The sequence below is a fragment of the Belonocnema kinseyi genome, chromosome 8 (genome assembly GCF_010883055.1).
Source record: "Belonocnema kinseyi isolate 2016_QV_RU_SX_M_011 chromosome 8, B_treatae_v1, whole genome shotgun sequence".
Classification (NCBI taxonomy): Eukaryota; Metazoa; Arthropoda; class Insecta; order Hymenoptera; family Cynipidae; genus Belonocnema; species Belonocnema kinseyi.
The window spans coordinates 33,085,307-33,111,690 of NC_046664.1; the positions used below are offsets into that span (position 1 = coordinate 33,085,307).

General features: G+C 26.7%; 1 protein-coding gene across 3 annotated transcripts in view; it reads right to left on the reverse strand.

Moving 5' to 3' along the window:
* The window catches only part of LOC117177959 (mediator of RNA polymerase II transcription subunit 14), a 58,401-nt gene that overhangs the window by 21,997 nt on the left and 10,020 nt on the right, over window positions 1–26,384 (reverse strand). For 2 of the 3 annotated variants that reach the window (XM_033369096.1, XM_033369097.1), the window contains exons 6-18: window positions 24,382–24,561; window positions 24,044–24,237; window positions 23,824–23,941; window positions 23,592–23,733; window positions 23,305–23,509; window positions 19,173–19,332; window positions 18,885–19,092; window positions 16,045–16,253; window positions 15,675–15,921; window positions 12,518–12,661; window positions 12,079–12,395; window positions 9,362–9,556; window positions 2,759–3,010 (exon numbers count right to left, since the gene is read on the reverse strand). In XM_033369096.1, coding sequence (XP_033224987.1) covers window positions 2,759–3,010; window positions 9,362–9,556; window positions 12,079–12,395; window positions 12,518–12,661; window positions 15,675–15,921; window positions 16,045–16,253; window positions 18,885–19,092; window positions 19,173–19,332; window positions 23,305–23,509; window positions 23,592–23,733; window positions 23,824–23,941; window positions 24,044–24,237; window positions 24,382–24,561 — 2,571 coding nt within the window. The remainder of the gene's footprint in view (window positions 1–2,758; window positions 3,011–9,361; window positions 9,557–12,078; window positions 12,396–12,517; window positions 12,662–15,674; window positions 15,922–16,044; window positions 16,254–18,884; window positions 19,093–19,172; window positions 19,333–23,304; window positions 23,510–23,591; window positions 23,734–23,823; window positions 23,942–24,043; window positions 24,238–24,381; window positions 24,562–26,384) is intronic. The other variant, XM_033369098.1, reaches the window with a different exon arrangement.

Sequence of the window (26,384 nt, forward strand, 5' to 3'; positions counted from 1 at the left end):
TTGAAGTAATTTCAAGCTAGACATATTAAAAATTTAAAAATTATTTTTTTAACTTAACATTTTTGTAATTAGAAGATAAATTATTTTTATTTTAAATAAATAGGCATCCTTTAAAAGCCTTAAAATTTTATTTCAAAATCTTGAGAAATCTATAAGTGGTTTTAAATTTTTCTAAATTCAAAACAATTTTAGAATCTTTTTCGGATGTTTTAAATATATTTCAAAATGAATTGATTTTTTTCTATAACTTTTAGAAAATCCTGCGAATTAAAAAAAATTTAATTTTAATTTATAAATAACAATAGAACACTTATTATTTGTAAAAATATTCGAGTAATTTCAAGAGATATTTAGAAGTTTTTAAAAGATTCAAATTAAATTTATAACTTAAAATAATTTCAAATACTTATAGCCGGCTTTAAAATAAAATGTCGATTTTTGAAGATTTCAAACAAAAAATTTAGAATTTTTTTAAGAATTGTGAAAGCCTTCAAAGAATGAAAAACTTTCTTAAGTTTCTTAGAAAAGTTGAAAATGATTTTTCACTTTGAAAAATTATTGTAACAGAAGGTTTAAAAAGTTTTTCATAGATTTAAAAAATTATCAAAGAAAAACATAAAAGATTCTAAGAATTTTTTTTATTTAAAGGATTTTCAAAAATTGTAGGAAAATGTCGATTAATTTAAAAATATATTTAAAAGTTCTGAAAAAAATGTTAACACACTTCGTTTAAATTACTTGAAACAATTTCAAGTTTTTAATTAATTTTGAATCTTTTCAAAACTTTGAAATATATCTTCAAATTACTCAAATTATTCTACAAATAATAAGTGTGCAATTGCTATTTAGGCATCAAAATTTAACAATTTCACTTATTAATCAAACACTTTTTAAATATAACAATTAATATTGTAACGCTAAATGTTTAAAAGTTCTTCGAAAATCTAAAGATTCAAAGCTTTCTATGTGAAACAATTCAGTTTCAAATTGTTTGGTTTTAAATATTTGGTTTCAATTTACTCGTCATAAATGAACAGTGAAATATTGCTATATATGAAATACTTATTCTTTTTCTACGTTAAAAAATTTCTAATGAAATGGGATAAACATTAAATAATTTAGACTCACAATATTTTTAATTGAATAAAAACCTTTAATTATGACTATATTATTATGGATTTATTTTTAATTTGGATATTGTAAAACGCAAGTTTACATTTTTTAATGGCTAAAAAATTAATAGAAATAATATATTAATAAATTTATTTATTAAATTTAATATAAGAAATAATATAAAGGAAGACTTTCGGATTGAAACATTTACAATCTGGAAATCCTCAAATTTTGAATGGATCTAGAATTGTTTAGTCAAATCAATTATTGTTCAGATTTATATACTTAGAGCACAGATCCATTTGAAAAATAATTTATTTATTTATATTTACAGTCGATAAAATAGAACTGTTTTTTATCTAAAATTTTTAACTTCAAATGCCTATAATTTTTAATTGTTTAAATCTTCAAATTTGCACCTTAATTATTTTAAAAATTGTTAAAATCTAACTTGGGCAGATTTTTCTTCTGAAAATTCGTAAGATTCCCGGTTTTCCGGTCCGGCGGCCATCCTGTTTTTTTATTAAAAAATCTTCGATTTTAAAAACTTCTAATTTTTTAAGCCTTTAGAAGTGCATTTTAAAATTCTTTACATTAAAATATTTGACTTTAAAACTTAAAAATTGAAAATGGAAAATTTTTAAATTGAATGATTTTCGAATTAAGTATTCTAAACTGAATGAAATATTAATTTATAAAAATCACAATTTGAAAAATTATTCAAAAAAAAGGTTGAAATTAAGGTTGGACAACATTTTTATTCTCAAAATTTTGTAAAATTCCCGGTCAAAAAATAAATTCACTGTCATTTCCCGGCTTTCCCGGTCTCATAATATTCCCGGTTTCCTGGTCCAGCGGCCTCCCTGCAGTTTATGGTTAAGAATTCTTCTTCTTTGCTCGAGTATTCTACTATTTTGTTTGAAAGATTTGGCATAACCACGGTGTTCAGAAATCATTTTTTTTTCTTTCTTAAAAATGTATATTTTTAGTTGAAAATTTATCTCTGTGGTTGAAAGTTTAACCATTTTGTTAAAAAAAAACCTTTTTAAATTGAAAATTCAACTACTTGAGTAATAGTTAAATTGCATTGTTAAAAAATTTTTTGTTGCTTAAAGGCTTATGTCTGGTTGAAAATTTAACTGTTTAGTAGATAAGTCTTTTTTATTTTTAAAATTAACTTTTAACTGAAAATATAACATTTCCATTTTTAAAATTTATCTTTTTCAGATTGATCATCAGTTTCGACTTGAAAAATCATTTTTTGTATAGAAAATTCGTCTTTTGACTTGAATATACAAAAATTTAGAAAAAATTTATTTATTTCGAGTGAAAATTCTTTATTTGCTAAAAATTCGTCTTTTTGGATTGAAATATAAACTATGACACTTTATGGTTGGGAATTTATCGTTTTTGCTTAAAAATACAACTATTATGTTTAAAACTGAATTATGTTGTTGAAAATTCAAGCATTTTGTTAAAGAAGTCATATTTTATCAAATGAAAAGACATTGTTTTCTTTAAATTACATTAATAAATTAAATTTATTTTGTATTTTTTATCTGAAACACTACTTTTATTACGCTTATAAAAGATTGTACGTTAAAAATATTACAAAATTAAAATGGTGATTATTAATTATAATTACCTGGGATATATTTGCAGTATGGGGACTCGCAGGAGTGTGAGGATTGCTTCCAGAAGGTGGCGTTAGAGGCGGATGAAATCGTAAATTGTCCCTCTGCTGAGCTGGAGATTGAGGTCCTCCTCGATGGTGACCCAAAAATCCAACATTTCCTCCCTCGCTTTCCATCGTCACCGGAGATGGAGGATTATCATCTTCTGATTGTGACCTCCTCCGGTAAACTGCACTCTCGTCGACGTATTTCGATAAGAACGACTAAAAAACGACCGCCACCAAAATGTTAATACGAATTATTTTAATAATATTTACGATTTTGCAAACCAAACCAAACATATTCAGGGTTTGTGCAGGTCAAAGAATTCTGGAAAGTCAGGGATAATCTGATAAATCCAGGGAATTTTCGATGAAATAAAGTTGAAGTTAAGGGGTCATCCTCAAATTGCGTAAGGCGTTTTGCTGAAATTTTCAACCCATGTAAATTACCGTGAAATTTGTTTGACAAATCAAAATTTAATAAGATCTTATAAATTTAAGGAATAAACATAAATATTAAATCTGTTAATTAAAAGGCGTGGAACATTAATGAAATTATTATTATTGAATTAAAACTGTTTTTGGGTCAAAAGAAAATCCTTTTTTTTTTAATATTACATTTAACGTTGAGAATTCATCTTTTTTTTATTGAAAAATCATGTATTTTGTTGAAAAGTCGACTTTTTTTGCAGAAAATTAACATTCTTGGTTGAGAATTCGTTATTTTTGTATAAAATTAAGGTGTATGTGATTGAGAATTTAACTATTGTGTTCACAATTATTTTTCTGTATAAAGATCAGTTTTATTAACTGAAAATTTAACTATTCCACGTTTGGTTGAAAATGCATCCTTTTAGTTGAAAATTTATCTTTTATAGGTACACAATTTTTTTAAACTGAAAATATAACTATTCGATTTTTTCTTACAAAATTATGTTTGCTAGTTGAAAATTCATTTATTTTGTTTAAAACTCGTCTTATTAGGGTTACAAATTCAATTATTTTGGTAGGATCCGTAAATATTCTGTTGGAATTTTTTTTTTTTGAAAATGTATTTTTTTAAATAAACAATCGTGTATTTTGTTAAAAAATTGTATTTTTTAGTAGAAAATTAATCTGTTGGTTAAAAATCCAACTATTTGTTTTAAAATGAAATTCTTTAGTAGAAAATTTGACTATTTTCTTTAAGATTTATGTGTTTGGGTCAAAAACTCATGTCTTAGATCGAAAATTAAACTGTTCGGTTACTAATTCATTTTTCTAAGATACATCTTACAGTTAAAAATTTATTTCTTTGGTTGAAAATAATTTTTTAAACTGAAAATGTGTAACTATTGCAGTTTTGCTTGAAAGTTAATCCTTTTTAGTTAAAAATTCATGTATTTTATTTAAAATTTGCCTTTTCGGGTAGACAATTCATTCCTTTTTTTAGAATTGAACTATTTGGTTAAAAATGAATTTGTTTACTTAAAAATTTGAGTACTCTGTTGAAAATTAATTTTTAAAACCTGAAAATGTAACCATTACATTTCTGCTTGAAAATTAATATTTTTTAGTTTAAAAAACAATTGTTTCGTTTAAAACTGAACTTTTTTAGCTTGAGAACTCAATTATCTTGGTAGTGAATTCATCTTTCTGTTTAAGAATTCAATTAAATTTGGTTAAAAATTGGTCTTTTTAGATAGAAAACTCATTTTTTAGTTCGAAAATTCCACTGCTATTTGGTTACCAATTCTTTTTTTGTAAGATTCATCTTCTAGGTGAAAATTCATTTCTTTATTTGAAAATTTGAATATTTTTTTCAAAATTAATCTTTTTAGTTTGAAAATTCAATTATCTTGGTAGAAAATTTAACTATCTTTTGGGGATTCATTTTGATTTTTGGTTAAAAATTCATGTATGTTGTTGAAAACGGGCCTTTTTGGATAGAAAATTCATCCTTTTGGTCGGAAATTTTAATACTGGTTAAAAATTAATTTTTATTGTTTAAGAATCATTATTTTTGTCAAAATTTAATTTCTTTAGTTGAAAATATGACTATTTTCATTTTTGTCATTAATTTTTTTAAGTGAAATTGTAACTATTCTATCTCCGATTGAAAATTTATCTTTTTTCGATTAAAATTTAATAATTTTGATTTACAAATAACGTTTTTTGGTTGAAGATTCAATTACTTTCGTAGGAAATTCATATTTTTTGGTTGAAAATTCACTTTTTTGGTTATAAAGTCAACTATCTGCTTAAAAATGCATGTATTTAGTCGAAAATGCAACACCTCTAACAAGGAAGGTACTCCAGGTTACTCTCGCCGATTTGATTCTCCCTGATATATGTTGAAGTACTCGAAGAACTAAGCTACACGTATTTCTTTTATCTTGCGGAAAGACACTTTAAGGGGGGTAAACCACTCCGACATATTTTTGAATGTGCTGAAAATTGCCAAATTCATCAGAGAAAAAATATATATTTTGCACTTGCGACGAAAATAAAGCTGGTTTTCGACAACAAAAAATTTTGGAAAAAAAACTATTGGGGGTAGCTAGCCCTAAAATCTTTTTATTTTGTGTCTATGATAATAAATACTTTCCAGACATAAATACAATTAGAAAGATAGTTTTATAATGAAGGAAGTAACTAAAGTCCATCTAATATAAACAAAAAAATTACACGGAGGTAAGCCACCACTACGTATTTTCAAATACGTTGAAAATTGCTAAATTAATAGGGAAAAAATGTTTAAAAAAATATATTTTGCACTTGAGACAAAGATAAATATGACGTATTTCGGTTGGTTGTCACGCTTCGCACTCGATGATATATTAATCTCGCGCTTCACGCTTGATAATGTATTTTTACCTCGCGCTACGCGCTCGATCTTTGTGCATAGACCTTTTAGAACTACAGGTGAAAGCATCGACAACAGTAATTTAGAAATTGTGAATTCTCTTTTGTTAAAGCTCCATCGACCTTAACGAACACATTCTCATCACGTATCTCGTGCTTCGCACTTGAGTTCATCTCTGGCATTTTTTATCATTCCCATAAATGTAAATTATTATAAGTCATAGCTCAAATTTGTATTAAAACAGCCGTACTTTAATTGTCCCGTTTGAAAAAATGCGAATTCTTAAAAAAAAATTTGTTGTTAAACATTTTATTGCAACTTTAATAGTTTTTCCATAAACTGAATTTGCTCATTTCTAATTTTTTTTTTTATTTCAACTTTACACATACGGTCTACTGAGCAGCCTTACCGTTTTTAACTTCTAAATTATATATATATGTTTTTTTTGAAAATGCATTTATATATTTGAGAATCTTTGAAACACTGTGCAATTGTTGTCTAATAGATTAATTTTATCAAAAGTTATCGTGTTCACAGACAGACATGCATACAGACATACAGACACATTCGTAAAAACTTGTTTTTCGGATTCAGGGGGTCTCAAAACGTGGACATTTGACAAAAACTGGGGGGGGGGGGTCAAATTTTACACAAATCTAATACCCTCTCTGATGAGAACGTAATAATCCGAAGAGAATACGTGTTGCACACAAAAAATAGGATGAAGGTATTTATGTATTTTTAATCAAAAGAGAGCATCGAACAGGGTAACTACCCCTAAATGGTTTCACATTATTAACCTATATAATTAAATAGTGTGTGCATTATTTTTCAAGTTTGCTTAATTTTAAGGTATGCGATCTGTTGTAAATGAATCACCTTTTTTCCGCAAGATAAAATTTATCACAAAATGTGCAATAATAGAAAACTGACAACGAATATTGAATCTTCCATGTCGTTCCTCTTGGAATAATTTTAAAATTCACAATTTGATCAAATTATATATTATCATCTTTACTTAATATTTTTACAGATATGACTCATTATTCGTTGTCACAAGGTGATTTTGAATCTACATTTTAATATTATTCTAACAGGAACAACAGGAAAAATTCAACCTTTGGACGTTTAGAGTTTGGAAAAATTATGTGGGTCACTTTTCCGATTCTTTTATTTTGATGTACATATCAGGAGTAATATTATTAAGGTTGTTTCCAAAGTCAGGTATCATTTTTCCAATAAATGGATCTTATAGTATATAAAATTCTAATTATAAAAACGCCCATGAAATATTTTTTACATATTGTTTACTATTTTTAATTTAATGTTGAAATATGAATTTTTTATCACGATGTCGATTGGAGGGCCCCTTTGACGTCAAAGGGGTCGGAGTTTCCACCAATCACAGTTCACGTGTCAGTGATTCTCAAATATCTTTTTCTATAACGATGTTTTCTTTTGGTTATGTTTACTGAACGATTTGTAAATATGTATGATTTTAAAATTTATTAATAATTGCACTTACTGTATTCCTTCAACATACTACTGACTCTTAAACCAAATATTACAATAGGATAACTTTTTTTGTCACATAAATCTTAACAGGTAAAGCGATTAAATCAAAATAGTCTGAATTGTCAGCAGAACGTGGCTAACCTCTTTTTCATGAGTTTCGCATCGTCACATTGATAGATAATTATGAGAACCTCTGAGTCACGTGACACCCACGTGACATCGATTTGAATAAGTGTTTTACCGCCTTCAATTTTTAATCATTTTTTTCTGTTGAACGACACAAAAGAAAAAAAAATTATAATGCGCCTTCGATTCAGATTAAAATTATGTATTAAAAAATTACTTTATCTAAAATCGGGAAACGACCCTATTCAATATTCGTGGTGTAAGAAATCATTATGTTTCAAACACTTTTTTGAGGAACATCATTATTGTTCAAAGTTCGAAGAATACATTTTCGATATACTGTCAAGAATTCAGAATTTTGTAAATTTGAACTGAACGTATTATTTTTGTCTATAAACTATGTATGCTTTTGAATTATTTTTTTGTGTAAAAGTAGTTTAGGGGTCGTTATCCTATTTAATACTCTTTTTTTCTTAAAAATATAGAAATACCTTCGCCATCTTTCTTGTGTGCAACACGTATTTTCTTCGGATTTTTTTTCTCGGTTTTAGACTTATTTTGAAATTTTATACATAATTGAGGGGTAGTTTACCCCTGCCTAATTTTTTTATTCGTGTTGGATAGACTCTATTTTACTTCCTTTGTAAAATTATATTATATAAAACTATCTTCCTAATTGTCTTTGTGTGTGGAAAGTATATATTATCATAGACGTAAAACAAAAAGTTTTAGGGGTGGCCACCCCCATTAATCTTTTTGGCGAAACACGTCAACGTTTTTTTGGTCTCAAGTGCAAAATACTTATTTTTGTACTTATTTCCTGTGAATTTAAAAATCTTTAGCTTGATCGAAATCAATTTGGCTTTTATACACAAAACTATACGATCGACACTTGAGAACCCTATTTTTGAGGGGCTGTTTCACCCCCTTAAAGTGAATCAAATCGGCGGCGGACACCTGGATTACCTTCCTTGTAAGTTTTAATATGTGGATTCACTTTTTTTTACTAAACATTTTTCTTAGGTAAGATCTTCCAAGCTTCAACCCTGCCCTTCTTCAAGCATCTTACCTTATTTGTGGATAACCCCTTAGAAAATTATGATTGACTGTTGTCATAAAAAGTGTTCAAAATAAATTTAAAAACACAAATTTTGTTTGCATCAACATTATTGATATACTATTAGGAATGGTTAAACTGCGATGCGCCACCTGGTGACAAAAATTCGAACTAGAAAGAATAGAAACAATTTTAAAAATGCATTTTAATTTGTGCATACAAGTATTTTAACCATTTTTTTGTGGAGTTTAAAGTATTGATTGGATAATAAAAATAAGCCTTTATCGGAAACAAAGTGTTTTAGATGGAATTTAAATATTATACAGTGAAAAACCACATTTTTTGACAGAAATATTTTTCTAGAAAAAAAAAAACAATTATTGTTCTCTTTATTGTGATTTTCAAAAGATTATAAACTTAAATGGACTTATTTTGAAATAAAAGTGAACTCAAAGTAAATGTTTATCAATTTTTACATAATATATTTACTATTTGAAAATCTGATCTAAAAGTTAGGTTAGAATTCGTATTTAAATTCCAGTCATTTATTATTCGTATTACTGACATAATATGGATAAAATTTGTCGCTAAATACATTAATTTAAGTTTATTTAAGCTTACAATGCATTGAAACTCACATGAAATAATGAAATGATCGTTTTTTTAACTATTCCACAAAAATGTGTTTTTTCACTGTATAAGACAGAAATTCTTTTTAAAACAATTTGTTTTTCATGATGATTTGTTTTTAGTATTCAATCATTGTTTTATACTTCACAAAATAATCGTAAAAGCACTTTTACGCAAAAATTAAAATATATGTTTAAAATAGTACCTACTCTTTCTAGTTCCATTTTTCGGCACCATGTGGCGAAATGGTAGACCATCATTCCCAATGTGTAAGGTTGTTTTTATGCTTGAAAGAAAAATGAATAAGGTGCAGGGAGAATAAAAAATTGGTCAGATAAAATGCGTAAAATTTCGAAATTGAGAATTTGTAGCAACCCCGATATTATCCATTACATATTACCTTTAATGCCTGAGTTGGTGTAAATTCGTCAACGACATTGCTCCTGTCGAAGCGGCTGTAAGCTCCATCGCGCAGACTTACAAGTCCGCCCCCTCTAAGTCTCAGTTCGAGACAATACATTCCCAAATACGCTATCCTTACAAGACTAACACACTGGGGCATTATCGTAAATGTTTGTACTGGAATTTGCGGCCTCTGTGAACAAAATCAAGAAACATTTAGTAAAAAAGTCGAGCCAAATTATTATGAAAAAAAAAATATGTAACCAGGGTGGCGATTTGGCGGATGATATCAAATTCCCGGTTATTTCCCGGTCAATTTTTCCAATTTTCCTTGTCAAATAAAAGTAACATATTCCATATTTGCCGCAAAATACAAAACATTTGTTTCAATTTATGATCTTCACTCTAAACATCCTTCAACACAACAGAGCAACAAAGTGCAAAATAACTTATGGTTAAAATAAAATTATGAATCTTCAACTCGAATTGTTAAATTTTAAACCAAAAAGATGAATTTCTAAACAGTAAAATTAATTTATAAACAAAAAGATTAATGTTTACCAAAAAACACAATTTTTTTAACAAAATATATGCATTTTTAACGAAATACTTGAAATTTCAATTAAAAAAGACAAATATTTAACCAAAAGGTTGAATTTTAAACTAAGAAACAATCATTTTCAACATAAAATTGAATAGTTGCTAAACTAATGAATCTTTAACTGAAATAGTTGAATTTTCAACAAAAAACATTCATTCTTACTACAAAAGATAAATAGCCGATCAAAAACTAAAATAATTAAGTTTTAACTTTAGAAAATCAAAGTACAAACAAAAAGAATAATTTGAAACTAAAAAGGATAATTTTTCAACCAAAAGTTGAATAATTAAACTTGTAGTCAAAAAATGAAAGTTCAGCTAAAAGCAGGTATTTTTAACTAAAATTATGGAATATTTAACTGAAATAATAATTACATTTAAGGCTTAAAAAAAGTATACATTTTTTAACCTAAAAGAAAAAAAAGTTTCAACAAGAGTTCAATTTTCGGCAAAAAAATTCCTTTTCATCCAAAGAAAAAACCAGTTTTCCATCAAATAGCTAATTATTCAACCAAAGAAATGAATTTTTAAATAAAATAATGAATCTTCAAGAAAAACAATAATTTTTAACAATAAGAGTTTAATTTTTAATCAAATAAATTTATTTTCAACTTAAAAGATGAATTTTCAACTAAAATGATAAATATTCAACTTTAATATTGGCATATTTAAACGAAAAGAAAAAGATTTTTTTTAAACAAAATCTGCGAATTTCCAACGAAGCAGTTAGATTTTCAATTGAAAAAGACAAATTTTCAGTCAAATTGTTGAATTTGGTATTAAATAAGATCAATTTTCTACCAAAAATGTAACGGTTAAATTTTCAGTTAGAGAAATTATTTTTTAACCATAGGGATAAAACTATTAAGTGAAATAGGTGAATTTTATATGTACCAAAAAGATGAAATTTTAATCATAAAGATTAATTTTCTACAAAAAAGATGAATTTCCCACAAATTAGATAAATTTTCAAACAAATAGTTTAATTTTTAAATAAAAAATATCAATTTTCAACCAAATACTAGAATTTTCCTCTAAAAAGATCAATTTTCAACAAAAAATAGATTATTTGACTTTTCCGTTAAAAATATAATTCTTAATAGAAAAAACGTATTTTTAGCAAAATAATTAAATTTTCTGCTGTTAAATTTTCATGTAAAAAAATAATTTTGAACAAATTAGTTGCATTTTCCGCAGGTACTTGAATATTTAACTAAAAAAAGTTAAATTTGCAATGAAGAATGTAAGAAAATTTTCTATTATAATGCAGAAATATTTCCTCTTTGAAATACTACTTTTACTCTAAAAACTCCTTGAAGTACTTTCTTTTTTTCATATTGAAGAGGGAACTTAAAAAATTGTGACGAATTCTATCTTGAGACAGGAATTTTTAAACTCCTTTTTTGTCAATTCGAACTATAATTCTTTAAAATATTTACCGTTCACATGAAGCAAGCGAATAAAACGTGATAAATCCATTTTTTTAAATTGAAAAAAAGATTCTTTCTGCATGTTTAAAATATCATCAATTCGAGTATCAAATTTAAGACAGTGAAAAAATTTCAGAGTAAAAAATTGCAAACGGTTTTTCTTATATTGGAAAAAAGTAGACATTTTTTCTCCAATAAAGTGTAGGTAAAAATGTAAAAAATCATATTCAAGGAACTTTACATTCTTTCAATAATATGATAAGCTCTCCTTTTAATTAATATAAAGTCAGTTTTATTCTGATGAAATCGTTTTGAGTGCATGAGAACTAATAACTAATCTCAACAAAAAATATGTACTCTTGAACAATAAAAAATTATAATTTAATTGGAGTAAACTGATATAATCTGAAAAATGTAAGATTCATAAACTGTAAATAAGTAACTAAATCCGTAACCTAATAAACTAAAATAAAAAAATATAAGTAAACAAATAAATAATAAAGCCTCCCAACTGCAGATAAAGTAGAAATCACTTTTCTAAACTGATTAAAATTATTTAAATAATGAAAACTTGAATTTTACTGCGATCATAAGTAAATTCCCTGCAATTTCCCAGTTTCCCGGCCAAATCACCACCCTGGTTACGTTAAAGAATAAAATATCTTGCTGAAGGGATGATTCTTACAGAATTATGTACACAGAGCTGCAAAAGTGTTGGTAATTTGCTGATGGAGGTCAGAGGTTGAAGAGTTTCGTTTAGAATATGAATAATTTGAGCCAGATTTCGGTGTTGGTTCAAATGCGCCTCGAGCTGCTCCTTCATTAGCGAGTGCGCGTTCATGTTTGTGTTTGATGCGCTTTTACCGAAAATCAACTTGAAGGCTTTGTCTTTTATGCTCCACTGAACAGAAACAGTCGTACCACGATTCGCGCCGTAGGCGATAACCAATTTACTGTAGCTGTACGACTTGATTGTCACCATGCTCCGGAGATTGTACTTTTCTGAAAAATGTGTACACTTATTAAATTTCAATTGTTGTTTAAATTTAGGGCCTTTAAAATTCCTGTAGTTCCAAATGTTTTTTTAAAGTTGTTTGCATTTAATTTATAATTATCTTTCTCACCCATCTTGAAGTATTCGGCAAGGTCGTGAACAATCGTATACAAATGAACGATTTGGGCCCAATCGTTCAAAAGCGAGTCGACCGTGCGATTTACATTCTCTGCTGTCAGCATTTCGTACTGGAAGTAAACTGGCCTTCGCAAACCTAAAGTGAAAATTGTTTTTTTAAACCACCGACAAATATTTTTTAAATGCAAGATAAATTTACAGTGTATTGCTGTGATCCGAAATAAGATTTTTAAACTTAAAAATACATTCAGTTTAATTATCAGTTTTGTCCATGGGACAGCAGTACTACTTTTAACGCGGTGGATGTTTTCTGTCTTTCAAATATGAAGAAAAAAGTTGGCGTTGGTCATAAAAACTAACCACATTTTTCAAACTCCTTGAATTCCCATTAAATTTCTTGGACTTCTTTCGAATTCTTTAAATTATTTGAATTTTTTTGAATTACTTCAAATGTTTTTAATCTCTTTTGAATTATTTTAAATTCTATAACTTCGTTAAAATCCTTGAAATTCATGTCCGAATTTTTTTTATTCTTCTAAATGCCAAATCTCGGAATTTCTTAAATTCTTCTAAATTCTTTGATTCATCTAAATTCCTTGAATTCTCAAAAGTTCTTAAATTTGTTAAATTCCTTAAATTCTTATAAATTCGTATAAATTCCCTGAATTACTCTAAATTATGTGCATTTTTCTGGTTTCTTTCAAATTCTATGAATTCCTTGCAATTCCCGGAATTCAGAGTTTTCCTTAAATTCATAGTTCATAGTTATCTGAATAATTATAAATTCCTTAAGCTCTCTCAATTTCTTAATTTAACTGGATTACTCGGAATTTTTTGCATTTTTGTGGTGTATTTAGAATTTTAGGAACTCCTTGGAATTCTCTAAATACAGAGAATTCCTTAAATTCATAAAATTCCCGGAGTTTATAGAACTGTCGGATTTTAAAGAACTCTCAGAGTTTATATAATCTCCAGATTTCATAGAACTCCCGGAGTTCATTGAATTATTTGAATTCGCGCAATACATGGAATTTAAAATAAAGTCATTAAATTCCCTAATCTTTCTGAATTTATAAGTTCCTTAAACTGTCTGAATTCTTTTAATTATTCTAAATTCCTTGAATTCTCTCGATTCCTTGAATTCTCTCAATTCTTTGAATTCTTCCAAAATCCCTGAATTACTGTAAATTCCTTGCATTATTTTGATGCCTTTGAAATTCCTTGAACTCCTCGGAATCCTCATAGAATTCCTTGAATTAGTGCTAGTCATGGAATTCAAAATAAGGCTCTCTACATTTCTTAAAATATCTAAATTTCTTAAATTCTTCTGAATTCCTTGATTTTGCTAAATTTCTTGATTTCTTCTAAATTCCTTGAATTACTCTATCTTTCTAGGAATTCACTAGATTCATACATTTTTTTATATCAAACCTTTGAATTCCATTAATTTCTTGGAATTCCCTGAATTCATTTGAATCATAAAATGCATATAAGTAATTGAATTCTCTGAATTCCTTGAATTCTTCTACATTTCTTAAATTCCTTTAAATTTCCTAAATTACTCTGAATTTCTAGAAATTTTTAAATTCCTTAAATTCTTCTAAATTTCTTGAATTCCTCTAAATTTCCTGAAATTCTTCTAAATTTCGTGAATTTCGCTAAATGCCCTGAATTACTCTGAATTCCTTGCATTATTTTGATGTATGCGTAATTCTATGAATTCTTTGGAATTCTCAAAATTCATAAAATTACTTTGAATCAAAAGATTCAAATAATTCCTTGAATTATTTTCTAAGAATACCCTGAATTCATAAATTCCCTTGAATCATAAGATTCATATAATTCCTTGAATTTTTGACATGGAATTCCACGCATTCCCCGAAATTCCTCGAATTCATATAATTCATTAAATTATTTAAGTTTTTTGAATCCTGGGAATTCTTTGGGTCCTTTGAATTCCCTAAAATACCTTCAATTCTCTTAATTACTTGAATTTCCCGTATTCACAGAATTCCTTTGAATAATAAAATTCACATAATTCCTTCAATTCTCTAGATTCTTTGAATTCCCCAGATACCTTAAATTCTCTGAATTACTTGAATTCTCTGAATAACTTAAATTTTTCTAAATTCCTCTGAATTCCTTGCATTATTTTGATGTCTGTGTAATTCTATAAATTTCTTGAAATAACATGCATTCATTGTCATTCCCTACATCCATAGAATTTCTTTGAATCATAAAATTCATATAAATAATTTAACTCCTTTAAATTCCTTGAATTACTCTTAATTCCCTGCATTATTTTCATAACCGCGGAATTCTATGAATTCCTTGAAAGTACCTTGTATTCCTTGGAATTCCCAGGATTCATAGAATTCCTTTAAATCATAACACTCACACCATTCCTTGAATTCTCTCAATTCTTTACATTTCCTGAATACCTTGAATTCTCTCCATTACTTGAATTCTCTGAATTCCTTAAATTCTTCTAAATTTCTTGAATTACTATAAATTTAGAAGAATCTAAGGAATTCCTTACTTTATTTGATGTCCTTGGAATTCCCTGAATTCCTTAAAATTTCCTTAATTAAAAAAATTCAGAGAAATCTCAAAGTTCGTAGAAAATCACAGAGTTCATAGAATTCCTTGAATTCGTTTCATTCATGGAGCTCCTAGAATTCGAAGTAAAGTTCTCTAAATTACTTAAACTCTCTGAATTTCTTCTGTCTTTGATTTATCTAATTGAATTAAATTCTAAATTTCTTGAATCCTTCTAAATTACTTGTATCATTTCAATGCATTTAGAATTTTTTTTAGTCCTTGGAATTCCCTGAATGCATAGAATTGTCAGTTTTCATTAAATTCATAGAACTATCGTAGTTTGTAGAACTCTAAGTGCTCACAGAAATCCCATAGTTCATAGAATTCTTCTGAATCTCTTAAAATCTCTACATTTCTAAAAATTTTCTAAATTCCTTGAATCCTCAGAAGAATTTAATATTTTTAAGATGAAATTTAAGGAATTCAGAAAATTCAAGGAATTCATAAAATTCAAGGAAGGTAAAGGTATCTAATTGTATCCGCTGATAAGGCGCATCCATTCTACAATTTATCATTTTAATCCCTTAATTAAATACGTGGAGCTTCACCTTGTTCTTTCGGATGACTGCTAGAAAGAGGACTTCCATAGAAGACAAACTCGGCCATCCAAGTCTTGGCCATTCCTTTCGCCTGGACTCGTATTGCAACGCTAAGCAATCTTTTGAGAAGGGCATGCCAAGCACTACTGGTTGGAATATTCGGAGATGGTGCCGGCAACTGGACAAGTTTTAATACTAGGGCAGTGGCATGTGCTTCCACTTGCAGTCCCTGGTGCGCTATTTCTCTTTTTGTAAGCTACAAAAGACAGTAAAAATTTTAATTGATAATTGAGCTTGGCCCATGCTATTGACACATTTTAAAATAATTTCTAACTATGAAAATGATGAATCAAATGTATGATTTTAATAAAATAATCACCTCCTGCGCAAGTGTAACGAACGGTATTCGCTCGTCGCAAAATGCCACAACGTGTGCTAATTCAGGGATAAAATAAGCGGGATGTTTTGGTCTTCTATTTTGTGGACTGCCAGCGGCATCAGTTCTACCGCCAGTGGTGCCACTTCTTCGCTTGTTGCAACCTTTCTCCACCACTTCTGTAATGCACCCCCCATCTTGATCATTATTCCCTAAAAAATCCACCCGTTAATCCCCTATAGCACGACGAACACCACACCGGATACCAATCACAATGTTGCCAGATGTTAATTCAATTAGTTCACAGAAATGTCAATATGTACAACCAAACACATCAATTAGTCATTGTTAGAAGAAAGAAGAAGCAAGGAAAACCTCACTCAGACCAAAACAGGGTGTCTATTCAAATCCAGGAAAGAAATTCTCTGACAATTCCAGGGTTTTTTTTCAGATATCTAAAGGTTTTTTCCAGGTATCATTTGTCATAGTACGAAGCTGTTAAAATATTTTGAATTTTTTAAACAATTGACTCGGAATATGTATACAGTTTCGCGAGTTTATTTTAAATAATTTTTTTTTTCAGTTTCTAGGGATTCAATTAATATGTTTAATTTAAAAAGGTTTGACAAATTATATTACAAGATATTCTTAAATATATTAGCACCATCGATTAATTAATAATTAAAAAATACTAGAAACGTAATTACTCATTTCTTGAATTTGTCCCTAAGCATTTTTAACAAGATAGATGCATTTTTAACAAAATAGTTGAATTTTTTAACAAAAAAATTAGTTTTCTTCCGAAAAAACGACTTTTTCGGCCAAATGTTTAATTTCTCAACCAAATGGTTGAGTTTTTCACCAAGGAAAAATCAGTTTTCAACCATACATGCAACAGTTCAATTTTCAGTTTAAACAATTAATTTTCCATTAAAAAAATCAACTAAAGCGTTATATTTTTAGCTATAATGGTGAATCTTCAACTGGAATAGACGAAACTTCAACAAAAACAGAATTTTTAGCAAAAAGATTTTAATTTCAACCAAGTAATTTTATTTTCAACAAACAAACAAATCAATTTTCAAAGGAATAGTTAAATTTTAACTAAGAAAAACAAATTTTTAAACATATATTTGAATTTTAAGACAAAAAGAAAATTTTTTAACTAAAAATATAAATCTTTAAATTGAATAGTTGAGTTTTCAACCGAAAAGAGAATTTTCACAACAAAAAAAAAATAGATTTTAAACCAAGAAAAGTAATTTCTACAACAACAAGAAATTTTCAACAAAATACATTAATTTCCAACTAAAAAAATGTAAATTGTCAACCCAAAATTTAATAGTTAAATTTTCAGTTAAATAGAACAAATTTCAACGAAAATACTATAGAATAAAAAATATAAGGAACTTTTATTCAATGAAATTTTTATATCTTTAAGAATAAATTCTGATAAATAATTTAATATAATGAAACATTTAATCTTTAAAAAAAATAATTAAATTTTCAAACAAAGTGATGGATTTTCAAATAAAATGATAACCTTTAATTGTCATAGTTGAATTTTTAACCAAAAAGATTAATTTCTACAAAAACATACGAATTTTCGGCTTTAAAAAAAATCCTCTTCCAAAAAATGAATAGTTACATTTTCAGTTTAAAATTATTTTAAAAAAAATTTCAACAAAATAGTTCAAGTTTCAACTGAAAAAACACGAATTTTCAACAAAATAGCTACTTTTTAAACATGAGTTTTCAATTAAAATGTAATTAAATTTTCATTCCTGAAAAGATAATTTACGAAGGAAAGATGTAGCAGTTGATACTGCAATCAAAAAAGTTTAAATCAAACAAAAAATACAAGTTTTCAACATGAGTTGAATTTTCAACTACGAAAGATTTTTTAGTTAAGAGAGATAAAAAACTGAAAGCAAACCGTTGAATTTTCAAGTAAAAAGATAAATATTTTACCAAGAATATTAACTTTCTATCAAAAAGAACGACTTTTCAACAAAAGATATGAATTTTGAATCAGATACTTAAATTTTCAACTAAGAAAGAATAAATTTTAAACCAGAAGTAAAACAGTTGGATTTTGAGTTAAAAACTTTAATTTCAAACAAAGAACAACAAAAATACACGAATTTTCGACAAAATAGATCATTTTTAAACATGACTTTTCAATTGAAATGACGAATCTTAAACTAAAAAAATTATTATTTTTACCGAAAGAGTTTAACTTTCAACCAAGTAATTCAATTTTTATTCCTAAACAAATAATTTACGAAAGAAAGATGTAGTAGTTGAAATTGCAACCAGAAAATATTTTGATTTTCAATCAAAAACGTTTGAATCAAACACAAAATACAATTTTTCAACATGAGTTGAATTTTCAACTAAGAAAGATTTTTCATTCAAGAGAGATAAAAAAACTGCAAACAAATCCTTGGATTTTCAAGTAGAAGTAGAAGTAGAATAATTTAATTTTTAGTTGAAACCCATAATTTCAAACAAAAAAAGTACGAATTTTCAACAAAATAGCTCAATAAAGTCATATAAAGCTATTTTTAAAATAAAGAATAATTGTTATTCGATTTCATATTGCAATTTAAAAAAAAGTAGGCACACTGTTTGAAACAATAAAAAAATTCACTGGCATTTCCAGGTTTTCCTAGGTACCTAAAAGTTCCCTTACAATTCTAGGTAATGCAGGTTATTCAGATATGGTAGACACCCTGCAAAAGCATATTTACAAGCCTTTCCTTTTTTTCTTTAAATTCGAAAGAAGGAAACACATCTCTTTTTTGGACTTTGCAACAATCGCCTTTTGTCTCTTTACGTACCACTATCGACACTCGTAAATGGCCCGTGCGTTGTTACAAAAGTGTCGAATTCAATTAGGCTTTGTACTTTCAGATACATTTTAGGAATCTCTGCCTCTATGCTATCATCGTGCGGATCGCCTTCGATCGAACTGTGTTTAACGACTGCCATGTAAAAGGAACATTCAATTTCGCAAGGCGACGATTCCTTCTCCTTAAATGTTACGATCTAAAATTTCAGACAAACGATTTTTAGAAGTATGCGAATAACACTGAATAAAATCAAAAAATACTGTCAAAGAAACTAACGAGAATTATCGTAGGATGTCTGTGAAGTTGGATAAACATTCTATGCTTGTTAATTTTCGACATCGGATGATCTGCATGGAAAAGTAGAGGCAGACGTTCATGAGGTGTAGCAGGCAAGTGCTGTAAAGTCTTTTCACATCGCCTCTGAGTAATCCAATACCTGGAATACATATTCATATTTTCAATATTCTTATAATTATACGATTAATCTATTATCCTCGTTATACTACCCGGGACGAGGGGAAACAACTTCCAGCTATATACAGAATTACTTTGGATTTCCTAAGAATAATTCTGATCTGAATTCTCAAGCGAATTTATAACCAAAAATGATTGCTTCTTAAGAAAGCTGTTGAATTTTCAACAGAAGGAATTAACTTTGAACAAAATAGTTGAACTTTAGCCCATAAGATTAATTTTCTAACGGAAAAGATCAATTTTCAACAAAATAAATGCATTTTTAACCAAGCTGTTGAATTTTCGACCGCAAAAGATCAATTTCAAACCATACAGTTGAATTTTCAACTAAAAGGATAATATTTCTACTATAAATGGAACAGTTTAATTTTCTGTTCAAAAAATGAATTTAAAATTTGAAAAAATGAAATTTTAATAAAATAGTTGAATTTTCAACCGAAGAGATAAAATTTCAAGTAAAATTGTTCATATGCAGCCAAAAAATAAATTTCTAACAAACCAGATCAAGTTTCAATCAATTAGTTGAATTTTAGTCTGAAAAGACCAATTTTAAACAAAATAAATGAATTTTCAACCAAATACTTGAATTATCAATTATAAGATACGTTTACAATAAAAAATGGAATAGTTACATTTTTAATTAAAATAAAATTCATTTTTAATTAAGAAAAAAGAAAATCATTTTTAAATAAAAAGATAAAGTTTTCACCAAAATAGTTTAATTTCTAATAAAAAAGATGAAGTTTTAAGCAAGAAGATTAATTTTCTACAAAAAATACAAATTTTCAACCAAAAGGAACACCTTTAAACAAAATTGTTTAATTCCAAAAAAAAATTAGATTAATTCTTTAACAAATAGTGTTTTTTTTTCTATCAAATACAGTTAAATTTCCAACTAAAAAGAATCAACTGTAAACCTAAAATAGAATAAATACATTTTGAATTAAAGCATTAATTATCCACAAAAAAAAAAGAAATTTCCAAAAAAATAGTAAAGTTTACACCCAAAGAAAATTAATTTTGAAGCAAGAACATTAATTTTTTACCAAAAAAAAACCAAAAAAAAACGAAATTTCAACAAACTAAAAGAATTTTCAATTAAGAAAGACAAATTTTCACCAAGAATGAAATTGTAAAATTTTTAGTTCAAAAAATTAATTTTAAATAAAAAATCTAATTTTTAATAAAATAGTTAAATTTTCAACCAGAGAGATGAAATTTTAACTAATATTATGCACCTCTAGCCAGCAAATGAATTTCTAATAATCCAGGGAAACTTTTAATCAATTAGTGGAATTTTCAGCCAAAAAGGTTAATTTTCGACCTAAAAAGACCAATTTTAAATCAAATAAATGAATTTTTAACCAAATACTTGAATTATCAATTTTAAGATACGTTTACAATAAAAAATGGAATAGTTGAATTCTTAATTGAACTAAAATTAATTTTTAACAAAAAAAACGAAAAAGGATTTTCAAATGAAAAGATAAAGTTTTCACCAAAATAGTTTAATTTCTAATCAAATAGATGGAGTTTCAATCACGAAGATTAATTTTTTACAAAAAATACCTTTCAACAAAATTGTTTAGTTTCCAAGAAAGCAGATTAATTTTTTAACAAATAGTGATTTTTTCCACAAAATATTTGAATTTTCAACTAAAAAAGATACATTTGTAACAAAAAACGGAATAGTTATAAAAAAAAACGAAAGTGCAAAATTAATCTACTTTGTAGGAAATTAAAATGTTTTGTTAAAAAGTCATTTTTTGTTTGAAAATTCTATTGCTCTCTTGGAAATTCGTCCTTTTTTATTGAAAATTTAACTATCTGGATGAATGATTTATAACTTCACTTGAAAATTTAACTATACAGTTCAAAACAAGTTTTTTTACTGAAAATTCATTTTTTTTAAGTATTTCATTTTTGGTTGAAAATTCATCTTTTTTAGTTAAAAATTAACTGTTATTTGGATTATTATTTTTTCAGTTGAAAATTCAACCACTTGGTCGAAAATTTAATTACTTTGTTGAAAATTAATCTATTTCGTTTCAAAATGGTCGTTTTTGGTAGAACTTAATCTTCTTGATTAAAAATGCAACTACCTGGTTGATATTCGTACTTGTTAAAAATTAATATTTTAGTTTTTTGGTTGAAAATTTCTTTTGGGTTGAAAGTTTAATTATTCTGTTGAAAATTCGTAGTTTTTTGGTTTAATATTTACTTTAAAAATTTAGATTTAACTTTTCCAGCCGAAGACTCTTTATTTTATTTGAAAATTCAGCTTAGTTGAAAATAATTTTTTTACGTATTTTTTGTGTGTTAAAATTTCAACTGTTTGGATCAAGTTATCTTTTTAGTCGAAAATTCAACTAACTGATTAAAAATGCATGGATTATTTTTTAATTCGTCTTTTTATGGTAGAAAATTAATCTGCTCGTTTGAAAATTTATATTTCTGATTAAAAATTGAATTATATGGTTAAGAATTAATATACTTTGTAGAAAACTAATCTTCTCGGTTAAAATTGTATGTTTTTGTTTGAAAATTAAATTCTTTGGTTAAAATATAATCTACTTTGTAGAAAATTCAATAATTTGGTGAAAAAGTTTATTTTTCGTTAAAAGTTCAACGGTTTTCCTCAAAATTCGTCTTTTTGGGTTAAAAATTCAACAGTTTCGTTGTAAAGTATCCTTTCTTTTTGAAAAGTTAGAATTTGAATTTTGGACATTTTGAATGATTTTTTTTTAATTTTCCAGGATTTAATAAAAGTGTTAGAAAAAATTAGAATCATTTGAAAAAATACTTTGAATTTTTACAAGAATTTCAAAAATAATTTGAAATTTGAGAACCTCCTAACAAATTTAAAATAAAATGTCGATTTTTTAACATTTTGAAATAACATTTTTTTTAATTGTTTAAGGTTTTTGACAGGTTTGAAGATGATAAAAACATTTTCTTAAGATTCCTGGAAAATTTTAAAATGATTTTCTATTCAAATAATGATTTTAAGAGAACATTTAAAATAGAAAAAAATTCTAATTTTTGTAAAAATCTTAAATTAAAATAATTTTTGTAAGGGCCTAAAACAAAAATAATTTTACTTATAATTGAAGAAGGGTTTAGTTGAAGAAATTTAATCTTTCAATTTTCAATGTTTCTAACTAAAAGTTGCTTAAAAAGATATAATTTTGAAAACCTATGAATTTGCTGGTACATTCTTTAATTTAGAGAATTGAAAATAATAGCGTCAATTGTTATATTTTTTTAGATCCTTGAATTGTACAATTTATAAAAGTTTAAGAATTATTTATTGAGCATTTAAATAAAAAAAAATGTCATACTTTAATTTCAAAAGTTTAAAATTCAAAAGAATTCCACTTGAAGCATTTTAATTTACAGTTCAGTTTTTATAACTTTAATGAAAAAAAATTTTATCTTCAAGAGTTCCAAACTTTTTTTGTAAACCTGCAAAAAAAATATTATACAATTAATTATTTTAATACTCATAACTGATGAATTACATATTTAAATCATTCATAATTTTGACAAAAATTGTATAGAATTAAAAATTCTATATAATTAAGAACAATTATAAACTTTTAAATTCTGAAAATTATTTAATAAAAATATAAAATAAATTACAATAGAACATAAAAATTTGAAATCTCAGAATGCTGAGATTCAGTTACTAAAAAAAATATTTCCGGTCAAAATCTGGAAACAGTTTCAAGATTTTAAAAATTATTTTATACTTTTCTCCCATACATTGAAATACAAATGTCAGTCGGCCAGATCGGTGCACCAACTGTCTGATTAGTTCACTGCCCGTATTCTTAAATACATTTACTAAACAAAACGTTTCACGAGCGCCATCGTACATCACTCAGCGCACATAAATACACATAACTTTGAAAAATTATAACAAAAGACTCACCTTAATTCCGAGATCAAATTCGGAAGACGAGAATGATCCGTATTAAGAGCAGATGTAAGTTCTGGAACAAGAGGAGCATCATATTGAGGAACGTGGCACTGAAGCATTCCAGTGTGAGTGTCGACCGTAACCAAAAGCAGCTCTGCTCGCAGGCAAGGTTGCAGAATTGGAATCTGTAAAATAGCTGGAGATCCTTGAAGTGTACCTGCAAATAAATAAAAAAGAAAATAAAACCAATTTTTAATTTATGTTTCATTTTTAAGATAATTTATTTTAGATTCGCTTACATTCGACATCCTTCAACATTGATTGAAGTTCCTGTTTCAAATCAGAAAGTCGGCTTCGTGTTCTAACATAAATCGTGTGAACGAGAAGACATTCCATCGAAAGTTGGTCCGATCTGATAGCTCGGTCTGCTATTTCCGATTCCTATTCAGAAAATGGAACCACAATTTAATATTGATTTATACCATATATTAAAAAAAAAATTATTTTCATTTTAAAGATCAATCTACAAACTTTGCTGCCTAGCGAAGGAACATGAATAACAGACAGTGGCCTTGCAGGATCGTGTTGATCAACTTGAATCGTCATTTTATATCCCAGCTCTGATTTTGGATCTTTACTCGTCAATTCTCTGCAAAATTATATATATATGTTTTGTTTTAATGTAAAATTGATGCAAAAACACTTGAATAACGTGCCTATAAAACTGTAAACAAGTATGAGAGGTAAATACCTCCAGTAGGAAACAGAAAGGCATTTTCCAGGCATGTATTCGTCCACATGAACATGGTCGTCCAATCTATCTCGGATTAACCGTAAAGTTTGCGAATACAAAACTTCGAGTTGTAGTGATTGGCAGAAAAAGTGCAAAATGTGATAGACTTCCGAGAGTGGATCTGCACTTTCAGCGAGTCTCACTTGGACCACCTAAATTAAAGATTACAGATAAAAAAAATTAAATTTAGATGAAAGATGTAAAATTGATCTAAAACTTTAAGGTCTGCGTAAAATTATTTTAAATCAGAAACGGTCAGATGCAAATTTAGATGAAGAATGATCAGAAGTTCGAACCTGATGCACATATCGAGTTTGCAGAGGATGGACTAATGCTTTTCCATCCCCGGTTTCTCGGTCAGATACTAAGATTTCTAATTCTAATAAACGCCAGGGAACCGATGGTCCATCACCCATAACTGTAAGGGCTACCGAGAATTCCTGTTCTACGAGAAAAGTCACTCTTCCTGCGTCAATCTGAAAGTAAAATTATCAACATTGGCCAAAATTTGTAATATTTTAAACAATTTTTAAAATTAGGCTAAGGTGCTTTTTAAAAAAGGATGTTTTTTAAACAAGGTGCTTCTTTAAACAATTGGTAAATAATTCTTACTTATAATTTGTAATGTCTTTGGTATTAGCAATTAATTATCGATTAACTATTTAAGTGTAATTACAAAAAAAAATTTCTAATATTTTATTATGACAGTTTAATTGTAATTGCTTGATATTTATACGAATAATGTCTATAATGGTTCATTGCAGGCTGAAAAAATCAAAAGGACCATTTTTCAACAAAACATATGAAATCTCACCCAAAGAGTTGATTTGAAAACGAAAAAATATCAATTTTTAAACAAATGTTTAAATTTTCAGTTAAAAAAATTAATTTTCCACAAAAAAATTTTAAACCAAACGTGATGAATTCTTAACTAAAATAGTAAATATTCAACTGGAACAGATTAATTTTAAAACAAAAAGATGAATTTTTTAAAAGAGTTTAACTTGCACCCAAAAAAAAGCTTTTCAGCTAAACTGATGAATATTTAATTGGAATTCTTAAATTTTCAATAAAAAGAAGAATTTTCGAACAGGAAGATTAATTTTCTATAAAAAAAAAGTTTTTTCAACCAAATACATGAATTTCTAACAAAATAATTTATTTTCCAACTAAAAAAGACAACTTTTTAACCAAATAGATGAATTTCAACTAAAAAGATCCATTTTTAACGAAACTGTGAATTTTTAAATGAAATTATGAGGCTTCAACTGGAATAGTTGAATTTAAACAAAAAGGACACATTTTCAACTAAAATAATGAATTTTTAATCAAATCCATAAATTTTCAAATAAAAAAGATAATATTAAACCAAATATACGAATTTTTTAATTAACTGATAAGATATTTAATTGAAACAGTGACATTTTTAGATAAAATGATCAAGCTTTAACTGCAGTGGCTGCATTTTAAACAAAAAAGATAAATTTTCAACTGGAATAGTTGAATATGAAAGCAAAAAAGATGAATTATTAACTAAAAAAGATATTTTTCAACCAAAAAGATTATTTCTAACTAAAATTATGGAATATTCAGCTAGAGCAGTTACATTTTCAGTTTTAAAATAATAAATATAAAAAAATTACATTTTCAAATTTTTAACAAAGATTGATTTATATTACAAAAACACGCAATTTCAAATAAAATAGATAATTTTTCAGCAAAAAATTGAACAGTTTAGTTTTTAGTTCAGAAATTTACATGTAACCATATAGATGAATTTTCAACTAAAATGATGGAATATTCAATTGAAATAGTTAAATTCTAAGTTTAAAATAATAAAAAAATCAACAAAATAGTTCAAGAAAACACGAATTTTCAACCAGAAAGAGAATGAATTTTCAACAAAATACATGAATTTTGAACCAGAAACTTAAATGTTCAATTAAAAACTATCAATTTACGACACAAGATAGAAAAATTAAATTTTCAGTAAAAACTTGATTTCAAACAATAAAAAAAAAGAAAAATTTTCAACAAAATTATTAAATACAGTCATATAAAGCTACCAACATTTTTTAAAAATCTTCACAAGTTTTAAAACATTTTTGAATCTTTCCAAAACTTCTAAATATCTCTTAAACTTACTGGAATTTTGTCTAAAATTTTGTGATATTAGAAAATTATTATATTATGAATCTTAGAAAATGTTTTTATTCTCTTAAAACCTTTCAAAAATGCCTACAAAACTTTCAATGTTTGTTTGAAAATCTTAAAAAAAAAACATAAAACCAAAAACATT